Source organism: Chaetodon auriga, chromosome 15 (genome assembly GCF_051107435.1).
Source record: "Chaetodon auriga isolate fChaAug3 chromosome 15, fChaAug3.hap1, whole genome shotgun sequence".
NCBI lineage: Eukaryota > Metazoa > Chordata > Actinopteri > Chaetodontiformes > Chaetodontidae > Chaetodon > Chaetodon auriga.
In genome coordinates this window covers 19717267-19734257 of record NC_135088.1, presented here as the reverse complement: position 1 = coordinate 19734257, position 16991 = coordinate 19717267, and the positions used below count along the sequence as shown (strand labels likewise).

Genomic DNA, 16991 nt, shown 5'->3' with positions numbered 1-16991 from the left:
TCCATGTTTAAATCGTGTCTGAACAGTTTTTCCATACTATGTTTGTCTTGAGGCAAAACTCTCTCCCATTGCAATGGAATCTGTTCTGTCTGTTTTCATTCACATCACTTTCCAAGTGCTTACTTACTCTTTTAAATGCTACATGCTATGAAAAGAAAAGCTTCACAGACTGACATTTTGATCCCTTCCTATAGAAGAGAAAAGTATTGTTAGCATATCCCCAGCAATCTGCCTGTTTTCCCACATTTCTGCCCTGGGGGATCAGTAAAGGATTATCTCATCTTATCTCATTGGTTAAAAATGTTCAACAATCCTGATGGCAGTCAATTATCTTTTGTGCTTTTCCTCTTTTGTCTTTGGAATGGCAGGACATGTATCAGGTAAATCTATCCTTCCCCACAGTACAGGACTTCTCCCTTCTTTTTTTACTTTCATCCCTACCCCTTATCTGTAGGCACAGGATTGAAACTGGGATTTGTATGGAGGCGTATATGCTTATACACCATAATCCATACACCTACTGGGGTGCAACCACTGCTCTCTGAGCTTTATACAGTCCTAGCCATTCATTGGATGTTTTGTGTGTAATTGCAGTAAATGGTGAATAAGTTGGGATCCCATACTTCAAATTTGAAGACATTAAAGGTGTCTGTGTATGTTGTAGTCCCATAATACTCTGTACAGCATGTTGTTGGATGATATCGACAAGGTGCACAATCCCAGTTTGTCAATCCTGTATGAGTGTGGATGACAGCAGTGTGTCAGCTCACCCGTGCATTGTGGTACAGAGGACTGTAGTGGTCAGCGCTGTCTCGTGTCGATCTGATGACTGGCAGCTCTCTGCTGCCAGAAATCTACTTTAGAATATTTAGAGGTCTTGCTCTTTGTCTCTACTAATTTTGAGATGTGACTTCCATTTGTCGTAGTGACAAACCTTTTATTTTTCCCCCCTTCACACTGTATTAATGTGTAATTTTTGAATAAAGGAGAGTTGACTCTCAAGCTGGAAAATGATATCTTAAATTTCATTTTCAGTGACTGATAAGTGTCTAACCTCCTACGCAGTACAACAGTAAGTGCAGTGGTAAAAGATCATCCCTGTTGCATCAGGGTTGGTTGATGTTTTGTGGCTTGTATAGACGTGTTTTGTTGGTTGTGTTATGTTATTCAACGTGGTCTCTTTCCCTCTACTGTGTGTGATGGACAGGAGGCAAAACTTACTGACCAGCTGCCACTCATCATCGTCTGTGATCGTTTTGACTTTGTCCACGACCTGGTCCTCTACCTTTACCGCAACAACCTGCAGAAATACATAGAGATCTATGTTCAGAAGGTAAGGCTCAGTGGAGAGACATCATGACATCATTGTATGCCAGAAATAAGCAATGGAGATTTATTGTTAAATTTGTGTCTCAGGTGAACCCTAGCCGTCTGCCAGTTGTGGTTGGTGGTCTCTTGGACGTGGACTGCTCAGAGGATGTCATCAAGAGCCTGATCCTGGTTGTCAGAGGACAGTTCTCCACTGATGAACTGGTTGCTGAGGTGGAAAAGAGGAACAGGTGCGGCATGATACCACCTACATGTTTCTAAACCACTATGACTAAAAATTTAGATGATAGTGAAGCTCTGAGTACAATTAGGAAAGCTTCATGACCAGGAGAGAAAACATTGTGCCAGCCAGTACTTTCAGCCAATCAATATCAACCATTTTTACCAGATGGTTGATATTTGCCTCATAATATTATGAGTAAGCGACATTTTAATGACTTTTCTATGACCGACACTTTATCTGTCACTTACTTGACTTAGAAACATATGATTAATGCTTTCATACTAACAGTTTTGCTGCACCATACTTTCTCGAACAATAACTTTTATGAAACTTACAGTTTTATAGTAATGTTCGTATTCAAAAATATCAGATTGTTCATTTATTCTCCTCAGAAGTGACCTGCTTGGGGTCTCAGTAATGTAGTCGAAATTAAGTTTAAAATCAGTAGTAATCTAAAGTGGAATCTCGTGCTCCAAGTCGCATGTTCATCCTTGTCTGAGAAGTTGTGTCAGCAGTCAGAGAGAGTCCTGACATCCTTTCCCTTTAACAGACTGAAGCTGCTGCTGCCCTGGCTGGAGTCTCGCATCCACGAGGGCTGTGAGGAGCCTGCCACCCATAATGCTCTGGCCAAGATCTACATTGATAGCAACAACAACCCTGAGCGCTTCTTGAGGGAAAACCCTTACTATGACAGCCGTGTAGTTGGAAAGTACTGCGAGAAGAGAGACCCCCACCTGGCCTGTGTGGCCTACGAGAGAGGACAGTGTGACCAGGAGCTGATCAATGTGAGGATGAAGTTTTGTACTTGCCTGCTCTCCTACCTGTATACCCAGATGTCTGTTTAAGTTGACTCTCCTATTTTGATGTAGAACATTAAACAGCCTGGCATTTTTGTTCTTTTCACATCAGGTCTGCAATGAGAACTCCCTCTTCAAGAGCTTGTCTCGCTACCTTGTCCGCCGCAAAGACCCTGAGCTGTGGGCCAGCGTGCTGCTGGAGAGCAACCCCTTCAGACGACCACTCATTGACCAGGTAAAGTATACACAGGACAAGTCTCATCTCATTTGATATTACTGCCTGGTGCCTCTCTAAGCCTCCATTCCTTTGCCCTCAGGTGGTGCAGACAGCCCTGTCAGAAACCCAGGACCCAGAGGAGGTATCAGTCACAGTCAAGGCCTTCATGACTGCAGACTTGCCCAACGAGCTCATTGAGCTGCTGGAGAAGATTGTGTTGGACAACTCTGTCTTCAGTGAACACAGGTATTTAGCTGTAACATTTAGCATGTTTTGCTTTGTTCCCATGACACATTTCAAAATCAATACTTCCAACCTTAAGTGTGCTGAGCATTCTGTGTTTTCTCCTCTTTCCCACAGAAATCTGCAGAACCTGCTGATCCTCACGGCGATCAAAGCTGACCGTACCCGTGTGATGGAGTACATCAGCAGGCTAGACAACTATGACGCTCCCGATATTGCTAACATTGCCATCAGCAACGAGCTCTTCGAGGAGGCCTTTGCCATCTTCAAGAAGTTTGACGTGAACACCTCTGCTGTGCAGGTTAGTCATTAGCTCTGAAACAGCTCAACAAAAACCTTATTGACTGAAGAAGTGTTGACCATCCTTTTTTGTTTGTTCTTAAACCTAGGTGCTGATCGAGCATATTGGCAACCTGGACCGGGCCTATGAGTTTGCAGAACGCTGCAATGAGCCGGCTGTGTGGAGCCAGCTGGCCAAGGCTCAGTTACAGAAGGACCTGGTTAAAGAGGCCATCGACTCCTACATCAAAGCCGATGATCCCTCTGCATACATGGAGGTGGTACAGGCTGCTGACAAGAGCGGTAAGGAGACTTGTTGACCTCAAGTAAGAAAAGAGGGAGGGAAAGAATACCACCTGATTTACTGTAAGCTGATCAATCGCTATGAACAGATGGCAGGGTTTCAGAGAAAGCTCTTAGTCATTTGCCAGTGCCAATTCGATTGAAAGCAATCGATGAGGAGCACATCAGCTGTGCTATTGAGTTTGTCCTCCAGGGGTATTTGCTGATAGTTGCAGCTACTGCAGCAATTCTTTATTGAAAGTGTACGCTATCAGCATAAAATACACTTGAGACAGTGTTCCACATCTACAAAAAAAAAAGAAAAAGATTAATTAGAAATGCAGCAAAAGCTTATTGTTACTTTCCATGTGTTTCAGGCAACTGGGAGGACTTGGTCAAATTCCTTCAGATGGCTCGTAAGAAGGCCCGGGAGTCCTACGTGGAGACAGAGCTCATCTTTGCCTTGGCCAAAACCAATCGCCTGGCTGAACTGGAAGAGTTCATCAACGGACCCAACAATGCTCACATCCAGCAGGTTAGCCCCGCTCTCATAGACGCCTTTGTGAATAAGATCTCATGCCAAAAATGAAACACTGTCTTTATTATATCTGCCATGTAGGTTGGCGACCGCTGCTACGATGAGAAAATGTATGATGCCGCTAAACTGCTATACAACAACGTCTCCAACTTTGGCCGTCTGGCTTCAACTCTGGTGCACCTTGGGGAGTACCAGGCTGCTGTGGACGGCGCACGTAAGGCCAACAGCACCCGCACCTGGAAAGAGGTGTGCTTCGCCTGCGTGGATGGAAAGGAGTTCAGACTGGCCCAGATGTGCGGTCTCCACATCGTGGTGCACGCTGACGAGCTGGAGGAGCTGATCAACTACTACCAAGTAAGGCTGAGGATTAAGACATTTTTTATGTGTTTGTGTGTTCACTGTCTGGCATGTTATTTAAATAATGATACACCGAGGCTACAGTGTATGCATGTAGTTTATCTTATGATACCTTCTCATTTTAAGACATGTCACTTTGCCCACATGCATACATAAGCACACATTTACATACTCCATCCACCGTCTTCTCTCTCAGGACCGCGGTTACTTTGAGGAGCTGATCACCATGTTGGAGGCCGCCCTGGGCCTGGAGCGCGCTCACATGGGGATGTTCACAGAGCTGGCCATCCTTTACTCCAAGTTCAAGCCCCAGAAGATGAGGGAGCATCTGGAGCTCTTCTGGTCCAGAGTTAACATCCCCAAGGTCCTGAGGGCAGCGGAGCAGGCTCACCTGTGGTCCGAGCTGGTCTTCCTGTACGACAAGTACGAGGAGTACGACAACGCCATCATTACCATGATGAACCACCCGACAGATGCCTGGAAGGAGGGACAGTTCAAAGATATCGTTACCAAGGTACACTTTGATTGACTGTGAAACAAAGTTTATTTTAATATTATTATATTTTTCTTTATTCTGAGGTAACTGCCTCATTGTATTTGATGAATAGGGGAATTCTGTAAACTTCATTTTTCACAACTGCAGTTATAGTAACAATTTAGTTGTGAAAAGCTTTGAGTGACTGGAAATGTTTGGTTTAGGTATGTTAAAAAGCTGTACAGACCCTGTGTGTTATATTCCCAATCCAGTGTTTATGCTTCTTCAGTGATTGTTTCTAAGACTGTCTTCCCCTCTGCACCCTGTGTAGGTGGCCAATGTGGAGCTGTACTACAAAGCCATCCAGTTCTATCTGGAGTTCAAGCCCTTGTTACTGAATGATTTGCTCATAGTGCTTTCCCCCAGACTGGACCACTCCCGTGCTGTCAACTTCTTCAGCAAGGTACACTTTAATGTCTCATTAAGATAGAAAAGCAGTAGTGGTTTTTGCAGATTTTGCAGAAATTCTGTTAAAATTTTGGTTGAATGTGGATGGAAACTTGGCCCGTGAGATGATGATTGTATATGTATGTCCACAGGTGAAACAGCTGCCTCTGGTCAAACCCTACCTGCGGTCAGTACAGAACCACAACAACAAATCAGTCAATGAAGCACTTAACAACCTTTTCATCACAGAGGAGGATTATCAGGTGAGGGCCTTTGACATGCTGCTGTATTTGGTAAATCTTTTATTCCATAACTGTTATTGTTCTGTGATTTAATATCCTCACCTTCTCCCATCACACTCGTTAGGCTCTGAGGACATCAATAGATGCCTACGACAACTTTGACAACATCTCCCTGGCCCAGCGTTTGGAGAAGCATGAGCTGATTGAGTTCAGGAGAATCGCTGCTTACCTCTTTAAGGGCAACAACCGCTGGAAACAGAGTGTGGAGCTCTGCAAGAAAGACAAGCTCTACAAGGTGCTGTTTCCCCCTCAACAGTCACCTTTACTGTCTTTCTGAATATTTCCGATACACTGGATAGATTGTCTAACTTGTCTTCCTGACCCTGTCCATGCTCTGTCTCCCCTGCAGGATGCCATGCAGTATGCGTCAGAGTCCAAGGACATCGAGCTGGCAGAGGAGCTGCTGTCCTGGTTCCTACAGGAGAACAAGAAGGAGTGTTTCGCCGCCTGCCTGTTCACCTGCTATGACCTGCTCCGACCGGACGTGGTGCTGGAGACCGCCTGGAGGCACAACATCATGGACTTTTCTATGCCATACTTCATTCAGGTCATGAGGGAGTACCTCAGCAAGGTGGGTCAGCTCTTTTCAGGCTGGAGTTAAGTGAACTGAGGAATGAATAGGTTTTGATGTAAACAAAGGCCATGTAGCTGTTCAGCAGTGCTGTCATTCTGTCAGAGAGGACCACCCCAAGGTCTGCAACATCTGAACCAGATTTTAACTCTTTCAACAGTGCAGTCAGAAACAAGGATGCTGATTAATATTCTTAATCAGTTACCTGTTATTCCGCCTGTTTTTGACTGTGTGCTGCGTCAGTTATGAAACGACAAAATGAATTGATATGGGACACATTCTCTTCCTGTTTTGGTCCTTTGAGGTTTTGAGTCTGATCCATAAACCAGGTACAGTAGTTTAGAGAACTGTAGTTATTTAAACATGTATGTTTTATAGACAAAATAAGAATGTCATGATGGCTGCAACTGCAAATATTCAAAACATCTGGAATGATAACGTGCAGAAACCTGGCTGTATTCGAAATAGAAAGATATCATTGTTTTCCTTTGACTCGAGTCACAGTCATAGTTGTCAGTATCAAAGACATACCCAGAATTCTTTCTTATGGTTGTCTGTTTACCAGATTTCTTTACAGGGACATATTTGTAATTTTCTTCTTCTATGCTGCACCTCTTCTCTTCCAGGTTGATGCAGTTAAGGAACAGGTGAAAGCTAAATGCTCTGTTTTTCATCTCTAAGTATTTAGTATTCAGACGACTGCAGCCTTGAGTGTGCATGGATTGTAGCTACACTCTCACTTCAGCACAGTCACTGAGATGTCTTTCAAGCTGATTTTGTTTTTTTAGTTGTTGGGGAACTCTCGAGATATGAAGTCTCTAATAATACTTTAAGTCTGCGGAAATTAAACTGTAGCCATCTGCTGCAAGAATGCAGGCCTGCATGACATATGCAGTTTGCAGAAAAAATCAGGTGTATAGACTATAGACTGTCCTAACTCCAGATGCTGTGCCAGTCGTTAAGGGACCATAGTTTGCTCCAATCCTATCCCATGTTTAAAGAACTACAACCCAGCTGCAGACTGCAGCAGAGGTTAAATCAGAAGTCCAAAAAAACATTGTCTACATGGGGAGTTTGTTGGAGAAAATGCACTGTACGCAATAGCTTTAATTATAGTTGAATCTGAATCTGTCTTAATGCCCTTTCAGACACAATGTGACAACAGCAACACTGAGGCCAGTTATTTCCAACAGCTTGAACCGAGCCACCACGACTTTTCGCTGCATTGAGTTAAGCGGCATGCACGGCCCAGTGTGCCATTCAGCGAGCCTGTGCCTGCAGTTCAATCTAATTGATCTTTGGGGCGCAAGCTCACAGACGAACTCCTGAATACAGCAGGGAACGCAGCTGGAATCGCATTGTGTCGTAAACGGCCTTAACCTTCTGAATTCACGAAAATATCCATCATTTTGTTTTCAGCTGGTGCTCAAACAGCAGAGAAGCTTCAACAAGTGTAATCATTTCTCTGCAACGTCACTTAAAAGTGCATTTCCTCACAGACGTTGACACTGCACAATATGAAGCTGTGTGTGTTTTAAAGCTTGTTGTGTTTTGATGAATTACTTGTTTCTAGAATAAAGCATGTGTGGAAACGTCTTTTGCTGATACATTGCAGCAGGCTGTTGGTTGTGCCTGGCCTCCTGTAGAAAGCCTTGAACTGTAGGCAGCACCTGGCCTCAGACTCACCCTCCTCCCTCCTCCCCCTCCTCCTCCTCCCACCAAACTGCATCACAGTGCTGCAGCCTGTTCCTCACTGCCAGCAGTGGAGCACATAGAGCATGGGACTGTTTCTGTATACAGTGACGCTTCAGCTCGTTGAAAATGTGTGCAGAGAAGTTAAAGAGCTCCCATTTTCTGAAGAGGCATGGAGATGATGATGAATGCATATGTTCAGCACAAGATGTAGACGTGCACTGCTGAGCAAGCCCTTACTTTTAACGATAGAAATAACCCGCATCCAGGTGCTGCTGCTTTCCCCCTGATGACCTGATATGCACATTTTGCTTATTAGTGGATCTGACTTGCTGCCTGAAGAAGAACTTCTTATTGTTTAATTTATTTGCATATTTTTTATTTTTTGGGAAGAATTGACTGCTTGTATTGTCAGGCCACCCAGACAGAGCAGAGGAAGTGAAAATGAAACTTAAACTTATTTTATCTTATTAAGGTTACTTAGCATCACTAGTTGGATTTATGTGAATTTTAGGTTTTAGGTAAGAAAGGTGTGAAGGACAATTCTCATTAATGCATGATGTTTAGTACACACTGTAGAAGACACTATAAGGGAAATAGTACTGGTTTAATCTCTTAAAACTGACTTTTGTTTCCAACAGCTGGGTTTTGTTTAGCCTTGATCTGCTTTGGGTGGTGACCCACATGAGCATCTTTGTCAGAAACGCTGTCACAGATTAGTTAACAAATATATGTGTAACTGTTTTCAGTTTTTTTAGTTGTTTAGCATGTTGTTTACTCAAGTGCTGTGGATTTGTATTAAATGCTGTTATTTCTTTGCCTTGCAGGTAGATAAACTAGAAACCTCAGAGTCCCTAAGGAAAGAAGAGGAGCAGGCAACAGAGACGCAACCCATCGTCTATGGTAACAGTCCTCTCATTACATCAGTGTCCATTTCACTGTGATCAGAAGCAGAGACAGCAGTCTTCCTTCCATAAACAGCACTTTTTGGCCCCGAGATTATCAAGTGTTCCCTGTGGTCATTGAGCTTCATAGAACCTTGAATATCTGATTTTCTGAGTACTATTCCTGACGGGCTGAAAATAGCTGCCTGCTGTGGCCAAAAACATGCACTGTGAGAGCTGTCAGAGTGAACCAGAACAGTACATTTGTGGGCCAGACAGCTAAACAATGAGCTGTAACTCACTATAAAGATCAAATTCAGGTGATGTGTTTCTGTGGCTTCATCACTACGAGTGAGCGCTTTCACAACTGTACGAGAATTCCAAATGTGGCAGATCATGGTGCTCAGGTCAGATCCCGTCACAGCAAGAAGTTGATTGAGAAAACAAGTTTTCAAGGCATTAAAGGAAATTTTAGGAAAGGTCATAGCAAGGTGTTTTTACAAACAGGTCAACACATTTTACAATGCGTTTTTTATTAATCGCAACAGATGTTAACAGCTGCCCGTCGTCCCACAGCTGAACAGGAAACTACACCAGACTACACGGTTCAGCACACAAGAACTCTTTAAAGCTAAAAAAACAAGATCAACAAACCAAAGAGGAAGCACTGTGGCCAAATCATTAAAGTTTTACATCAGAACTGTGGCTCTGGTTAAATAAAACACACCAGTTACACATTTGAAACCTATACTTTGTGTGTGTGCGTGTGTGTGTGTTTTGCAGGCACACCCCAGCTCATGCTGACAGCAGGCCCCAGCGTACCTGTTGCCCCTCAGCAAGCTTACGGCTACGGCTACCAGGCACCTGCAGGATACAGTCAGCCAGCAGCTCAGCCAGGCTTTGGCTACGGCATGTAAAGACCCCACCCCCGTCTCTCCACATGCAGGCTGGAGCTACCATCCATCCATCTCCCACAGTCCTTCACCAGACCATTATTATGGCCTCTGTGCACCCTCTACAGGCAGCAGGGGATAATACAGACAAACTTTTGTTTTGTTTTGTTTTGTTTTTTTCGTTTTTTTAAACTTTTTTTCCCCCCTTTTTAAACTGTCATGAAGGACTCAGTTTTATTTTTGTTGTCAAAGAAAAAGATTGCATCACAAAGATTAATTTTCTCACATTCCGTATTGACTAGATTAATTTTTCTTTTGTCTATTTTATTTGAATGGGAAATGGTTTATGTACAATGGCAACGGGGGGGGGGGGGGCTTGTGGGAAGAGCTAGTCCTCTTCTCATTTTAAAAATAAGGTCTGTTGTGAAGCATCTGATTTGCACTCTGTAGTGAGAAGAATTAATGTAGAACCTTTTCCTTTTGATGTGTGTGAGCAGCTTTTTCTGTCCGACTGTAAAATGCATTTAATTATTGTATATTCAGACACAAAAAAATGCTACTATGTTCTTCTATATTTGAACATGAGACTGCCGCTTCCATGACCACAATCCTGAAACACTACGTTGTACCAGTCGTGTCCCCACACACACTTCCACACACTTCAGGGCTGTTTCTTAATGAAAACCTAAGAGAGTATTGAACATACAATTTACGGGAAAGTTTCTTTCTTTCCAGCAATGCCTATGCAGGACTCTCCCAACAAATTTGCATTCAGACGATATTTCCATGTGCTTTAAATACTGCTCTAACGTGGGACCATTCCACCTCAGGAGGGACTGCAGACCTGTTTGTGTTTGACTAACATGCCCCATGCCCCCTCTTTATGCTGCGGTTTGTTTCTGCTGGATTTCTTTTTGGGTCACTTGAGTGTGCAGGAGAAATTTTTCAAACCTCTGTTCTCCTCGTGTCCTGTCGAGGGCTGCCTTTAACCGTTTCGGCTGATCCGTTCGTCCAGTTCAGAAACAGTATCACAGGACTTGTGGTAATTTGAAGTTTTTATCAAAGGCTTGCGTGTATACAGGAAATCAATCATTAACTCCTTTGAACTTATATTCTTATCTAAATTACCTTAGATTTAAATTGTGCACTTAAGATACTTGATTGTGCATAATCAGGATTATAATGAATGAGACAGCGGTTTTGTTTTCCACTTAAAAATAAAGGCTTCTTGTTTGTCAAGATCAGTCTGACTGTGTCTTACATATATGGTCATGTGCAGGAGATGAACTCAGTAAAAGGTCACAATTGCTTTCCATCCACTTCGCTGTGCATTAATCCCCAAAAAGGGAAGTGATGTCATGGTTCTGATAAGGGATAAATACTGAGCAGAATTCTCACATGCTGTAAAGTGCATGAAAGAGATGCTGCAGCTCAATGTAATATGCAAAACGATGTGATGGTACTTCGACAACAACAGCTTCTCCATTTCCAAACACAGTGTGTCAGTGTTTCTATTTGCTGACCTTGCCTGTTTGCAGGGCAAAGGTGAACCCTGAGCTGGGAGTCTGCCGGAGCCAGCAGGGAGATTGCACTGAAACAGGAAACACATTTTTGAATTCAGTTGAAGTGAATATCAATAAGTCTCTGTAGACTGCTGTGGATGGGATAGTACCTTAACACAGTTCAGTGCAGTGCGTCTGCAGTAAATTCATTCGATACTTATGTTTCATATCAGAGAGCAATTGATTCAGCTGTAGGTCAATATTTGATGCAACTCTGTAGATTGGATTCTATTCAAAGGGGTTCCCATTACTTTGTCCAACTTGTTTTATGCCTTAAAATGTTCATATTAGTTGAAATGACTCTCAGTGCACAGGGGTGTAGCATAAGCACCCTCTGATGGTACATGTCAGAAGGTGCTAGAAGTGAAGCACATTTGTAAAAAACTCAGATCTGGTGAGTTATCACCTGTCATACACCATGTGGATACACCTCATCTCAAACAGCAGATTGTGACCTTGTGTTTCTTTCATAAGATAAAAGTAAATGCACACAAGAAGACGATGTGGATACGACAGCTGAGTGGGTGGAGGCATCCATTCTTTACTTTCAGGAAGTTTGACTAATGTGGCATTTAAGATGAGGAAAAATACTTCAGAAAGGTTATTGTTTTGTAAAATCCAAATGGCATTCAGTTGTTGTTGTTTTTTTCTTTATTAAGAGAAGATCATTTTGGGACCATGGTCAGTAGAAACCTTGTTCACAGCAGGACAAGCACAGGTGTAATCAATAGCATTAGCATTCCATTTATATTAAGCAATTGCAAAGATCTGCTGTTTTGCGTGTTGGCTCACTGTCATGCTTTACCGGACATTCAGTGGAACTGAGTTGTTAATAACATATTTTTCTTGCTATGACAAGTCAAAATGTCTGCTGTGAAAAGCTCTTGTTATTTTATGGTACTGTGATTCTAATGAGACAAATAATATTGTTTGCGTTTCCTCTGAGCATGTCTTTGGACACCGGCCTGAGCAGACTGGTTTTTGCTGCTGTCACAACTATCACAGTACAGTAACACACTTCGAGCTGCTACTAGTGCTATTCAAGAGTCAACTGATGTCTTATGTGACAGGCAGAAGTACACAAAACCCCCAAAACTGCACAGAAAAATCAAGTACCTCACATGTAATTGAGTCAATCATTGTATAAAAATATAAACTCATGGTAGCCCAGCAACAATTTATATTGGAAACAGTATTAACAACAAATAAATCGCATGTAAGTCCCACAGATGCAGGCTGGAACTCTAATAGAGCTTCAAGTCTCCAGTGACTCTGTCGATCAGATCAGCTGGGCCCGGACCGATACCCAGCACGGTGCGTGATCCCGGTGCTATTTGTGTCCTTCCTGCATCCTGAATCAGGCTGACAGGAAGCCCTGCTTCTCTGGCTTGACCCAGCAGATCAATCAGGGTGTCCTCATTGGGGGCCTTCACCACCACCTTGGGCTGGCCACAGTACTCCCACTGTTTGAGAAGCTCTGGGTTCCTGCGCTGAACCTGTTTGTAAGCAGATACAGCAGCATGGGAGCACTGGGCAGCGACTTTCCCTTTGCCCATCTTCAGGTCATTTCGGACTACTAATATCATCTTGAACTCGCCACCCTCTCCCATCACGCTTGTTTCACCAGCGCCGTTCCCCATCGCTGACATCAGGGTTTTGGATGTTGGGCCAAAGCGAGTCCGAAGGTGCCATCCGAGGAAGAGGCCACAGCCCAGTCCAGCAGCTACACCCAAACCCAGTGGACCGCACAGCAAATCCATACTGTTAAAACTGCAGAAATGACAAAACAGAATAACTCACATTTACATCTATAAGCTCAAAAGGCAGAAAGGTTGAGACGGCAACATCATCTTTTTCTAACTGAAATAAAAAATGCATTCTTGATCTTGAAAACATCAGTTCATAAAGGTGGAACTTTTGATTATGTTACACTGTCTTCAGCAGTTCACGGAAATGTTCAGATCTCCGGTTCTCTGTGCACCTAAAAGAACTGTTCCTCCATGTTGGTTCTAAAACGGATATTTAAATGCATTCATGAAAGTCTATTTACTTATTTGCTGAACTGGCCCTGTTTCTTCTGCCTAACACAAACGTTTAACATTAGATAACGTCAAATAGCATCACGCTCATTACGCACATTTGGTCATTTTAAGTTATTTTTAGTAACTCCGTGAGCCTGTAAGAGTCTTTGCTAACTTACTTAACTTTATATGTGGAGCAAGCCTAGCTAACGTTAGCTCCCTGGCTACAGGCGAGACCATTTACTCGCCAAAAACACCACTTCGATACAAGAGATATCACTTCAGGACCAAACAGACTCATGTTCATCCATTTCTTTACTCCACAGAGCCAACATGTTGAAGCTGAATCGTTACACAGCGAATTACACTGACATGTGTCATACCTGCCGGTTTCTTCAACGCGCTGCCAGCATGAATAAAGTTTCATTTACTTCTGTCGTGGCCGCCTGGCGATGACGTCACAACAACGCGACGTGTAAAAAACATTTAAACGTATATTTGTTGCTTTTGTTAAACAAAAATATACGAAATTATCATTATTATTATTATTAGTAGTAGTAGTAATAGAAGTAGAAGTAGAAGTAGAAGTAGTAGTAGTAAAACAGAACTATTAAATCTTTGGGTGGATTAAATAGACCCATGGACGCATACGCCTACTATTATTTAATTTCCTGTTATTGCACAATTTTATTCTATTTCATTTTATGGAACAACAGTACACTATGACAATTAGGATACTGTACATAGGCCTTTTCTATACAATTGGTATGTAGCATGGGAAACAACTCCTGGTTTTAACTCACAGTTACAGTCACATTTTAGCCTTTTATTTATAATGGTAAGCTTAGCTTCCATAGTTTCTTCCTCGGGAACACTCTGTTCAATCTCACACATTGTAACCTGAGGAAGCCAAGCACAACCACAGAATGATCCACCGGCCCCTCAGCATTTCCACTGGAGCCTCAGGCACGAGAACCTGACTTTCCTCACCGACACTTATTCCGTCAGTTCAACACCAGCTTTTAGGCCAACACTGCCCTCTATTGAGCAACGCTGGGATCTTCTACTGTGATAAACGCAAAGTGCATCTGAAACTACACGCACCTGAAAATCAAACCACGTAGAAAAGTAACATGACGCCATTCATCGGCCTATTTAAAAAGCTGATAGATGATAGTGAAGTGTTCAGTCCATAATTTTAGCAAAGTGTGTCCAGCGCATGTTGTGGGTGATCCTCATTATTTAAAAAAAGGATGTTTATTTTGTCAGCATTCAGCAACATCTCCCATAAATCTGACATATACAGGCATGATGTCAGATTTTTATGTATTTCATACATGGGTTAAGTGCACAGAAGATGCTCAACATTATCATCAAGTTCATCTGCTCCACATCCATTCTATTCCACTCAATTTTGGGAATAAAAAGACAATTGTATTATTTCCAATTAATCAATAAGTAAAAATATTTGGAGCATGAGTCTGTGTAAAATAGCTGCAATAGAAGAAACTGTGAAGGCACGGCAGAGTTTTAGATTACTGTGAGTAAGACTTTGGTTTCACCTGCAAACAACTTTTGCAGCATTATATAATGTGCACATGGCAACTGCTTTTTGTTCTACAACAACAAACAACAAGCTGCCCTTTCTTCAAAAGACACAAATAGTTTCATTCATCCCTTGTTTGCGAACAGGAGCAAAGAAAAACCTCTCTACACACACCTTCCTTCTATTATGTGTCTGGCAGGCATGGGCTCCATGTCATTTAGTGCAGTATATGGTGATGAACATGACATAACACAGAGCGAATACTGGCTGCCAAGATCCAGCCTATAGATAGCGTGCTGTGTATGGACTGATATGCTGCTGTCCACTTTATGTAATGTCAGCGGGCTGAGAGGTGACAGAGCAAAGAGCTTTTCTTGTCTGCATATAGGTGAAGTGTCACTGATGACCCTGGATTTAGGTTGGAATATAAAGACTGAAAGGATGGATGTGTGACTGCATGCTTATATTTTCAGCAAAACCAGCTGCATAATTGGAATTAACGGACTGTATATGGAGGTCATTTCTTCAGGAATACATCGTTTTATAGGTAGCACGAGCTCTGATTATAATATCAGAAAGACAAAGATATGAGGTCTATATTTTTGACAAAAACATAAGTGAAGGTGTATTGATTGTGAGATAGTGCTGCTTAACCTCTTTTCTGTTAGGGAAGTGGGCGATAATGATATAATGTTACTGGGTCAAAGCTAAGATGCCATTGTTTCAGTGGCCAAAGTGCACTGGATGTTTTCACCAGCAGTTCGTATTTTTATTCTGAAAAACCTCATTTATGACAATGATAAACTGCTTTTGCCCTTTATTTGTAAATGTTGTGACGCTTCATTGTTTCAGCTTCGTTTTTGCCTTTAAACTGTCGGAGAGAATTTGTCACTCCTTCCTGCTTTGGCGCCCATGACTGTGTCCTGCATCAGTCTCTAGTCTGACAATCACTTTCTTTTAAACCTGACGCCCGTCTTACATGACCTAAGTGACCTCTCAGAAATATTACAGGTCAGGACCTATAGGAAGTAACTGATCTGACTTCAGTGCTAAGACTTCTGGGCAGCCTCCAAAGGCTGTGCTTGACACAGATACCATCCATGTTTGCTGAAGTCAAAACAGTAAATCTGACAGAGAAGGCCTTGACTCCCTGAAACTTACTCTGACGGCATCGTCCTAATAATGTCCCAGGAGACAGTAATTCAGAAACTCCAAATTGTTTTCACCAGAAAAGTTCTGAAATACTTTTCTCACTCTGATAAACAAGATGGCGCTGAAACTCAAACATGCCAATGCAGCTGAGGTCTTCTGTTTCTAGTTATGACCTGAAAAATGTGATGTCCGGAGGTGGGGTTTTTTTTTTTTTTTTTTCAGTTTGGGAATTAGCTGGGCTCTCTTTGCCCAAATGCCATTCATTCACTCTCTGTGTGAAACCTACTGAGGACTGAGAAGTGTTAGAAGTGCGCTCCAGGAAAGTGATCCACTTATTTATAGACCTTTAATTAGACTGGCTCTCTTGAGGTTCCACCAGGCAAATGATGAAATCTCTCCCTCTTTCTGTGTCTCTCCTCTGTCAGCCTGCTCTCCCCTCCCCCGGCAACTCTGTATCAGTACTTCATCCCTCACTGGCCCCCTCCATCACCACACCCTGCTCTCAAGTTATGATGCAGTTCATGGGGAGTGTACTTTTGCCCCACATTGCCATTGAGGCTCCGCCACAGGTTCTATTTGAGCTCAGAGTTTACCGTGGATTAATCATCAACTGAACGGTGAGTTTACCCTCTCTGCATAATGCTGTAATATAACACCAGGCTGTTACATTACAGCCCTGCTTTGTTTTACACTCTGTGAAATTAATGTCTCTCCAGTGCACTGTGGTTATCTCTGTTTGAAAGTTGAAAATTGATTGCAGTGTATCAAATTTCTCACTCTGAAGTATGTGCTCTGCATTGAGTTTCTCATTGTCCCTCACACAAGAGTTACTCAACAGGTCTGGGTTGTTTTGGTAGGAGCGATTGCGCAATCAAGTGCTGGAGCAGTGCTGCGCTACTGTGTTTCACACAAGCTGCAGTGTTGTTATGAAACGGTTTACTTGGTATTGATTGTGAATAATGTATTGAAATATGATTAATATTAAATTAACTGTTAGAAGAAGAAATGTTACAGAACATACTTGCACACTAGCAGCTGAGGGGCATGTTCTGTACAAACTGACCTGTTTGGCACCAGTGTATTTAATTAGTGTTGCTGACAGGATGTCAGACACTGACGCACTTTGCTGAGCCCTTTTACTCAACAATGCATTGTTTTCAGTGCAAGAGGAGAAATGATAG

At 42.6% G+C, this 16991-nt stretch overlaps 3 protein-coding genes across 3 annotated transcripts in view; 2 read left to right on the top strand and 1 right to left on the bottom strand.

Moving 5' to 3' along the window:
- cltca (clathrin, heavy chain a (Hc)) overlaps positions 1-10768 on the top strand; it is a 33515-nt gene extending 22747 nt beyond the window's left edge. Inside the window, exons 15-30 of the mRNA XM_076749928.1 lie at positions 1208-1333; positions 1417-1559; positions 2103-2337; positions 2462-2584; positions 2667-2812; positions 2927-3110; positions 3199-3391; positions 3748-3905; positions 3990-4262; positions 4462-4779; positions 5072-5203; positions 5340-5450; positions 5554-5724; positions 5839-6060; positions 8580-8655; positions 9420-10768. Coding sequence (XP_076606043.1) covers positions 1208-1333; positions 1417-1559; positions 2103-2337; positions 2462-2584; positions 2667-2812; positions 2927-3110; positions 3199-3391; positions 3748-3905; positions 3990-4262; positions 4462-4779; positions 5072-5203; positions 5340-5450; positions 5554-5724; positions 5839-6060; positions 8580-8655; positions 9420-9553 — 2745 coding nt within the window. The 3' untranslated portion in view covers positions 9554-10768. The remainder of the gene's footprint in view (positions 1-1207; positions 1334-1416; positions 1560-2102; positions 2338-2461; positions 2585-2666; positions 2813-2926; positions 3111-3198; positions 3392-3747; positions 3906-3989; positions 4263-4461; positions 4780-5071; positions 5204-5339; positions 5451-5553; positions 5725-5838; positions 6061-8579; positions 8656-9419) is intronic.
- Positions 10769-12199: 1431 nt separating this feature from the next.
- Positions 12200-13610, bottom strand: ptrh2 (peptidyl-tRNA hydrolase 2). Its single transcript, XM_076750750.1, has 2 exons — positions 13496-13610; positions 12200-12861 (listed from the first exon to the last, which is right to left on the bottom strand). The coding sequence occupies exons 1-2, from the start codon at positions 13537-13539 to the stop codon at positions 12336-12338; spliced, it is 570 nt and encodes a 189-aa protein (XP_076606865.1). The 5' UTR covers positions 13540-13610; the 3' UTR covers positions 12200-12335.
- Positions 13611-16324: 2714 nt separating this feature from the next.
- Positions 16325-16991, top strand: part of LOC143332654 (vacuole membrane protein 1-like) — a 57257-nt gene continuing 56590 nt past the window's right edge. The window contains exon 1 of the mRNA XM_076750349.1: positions 16325-16427. The gene's annotated coding sequence lies outside the window, so the exon portion shown is untranslated. The remainder of the gene's footprint in view (positions 16428-16991) is intronic.

Bases quoted from the DNA above. Each gene is read 5' to 3' on its own strand.
- ptrh2 (XM_076750750.1), bottom strand. From the start codon at position 13,539: ATGAAACTTTATTCATGCTGGCAGCGCGTTGAAGAAACCGGCAG. The intron at 12,862-13,495 runs GTATGACACATG...TCATTTCTGCAG, and splicing joins CGCGTTGAAGAAACCGGCAG to TTTTAACAGTATGGATTTGC.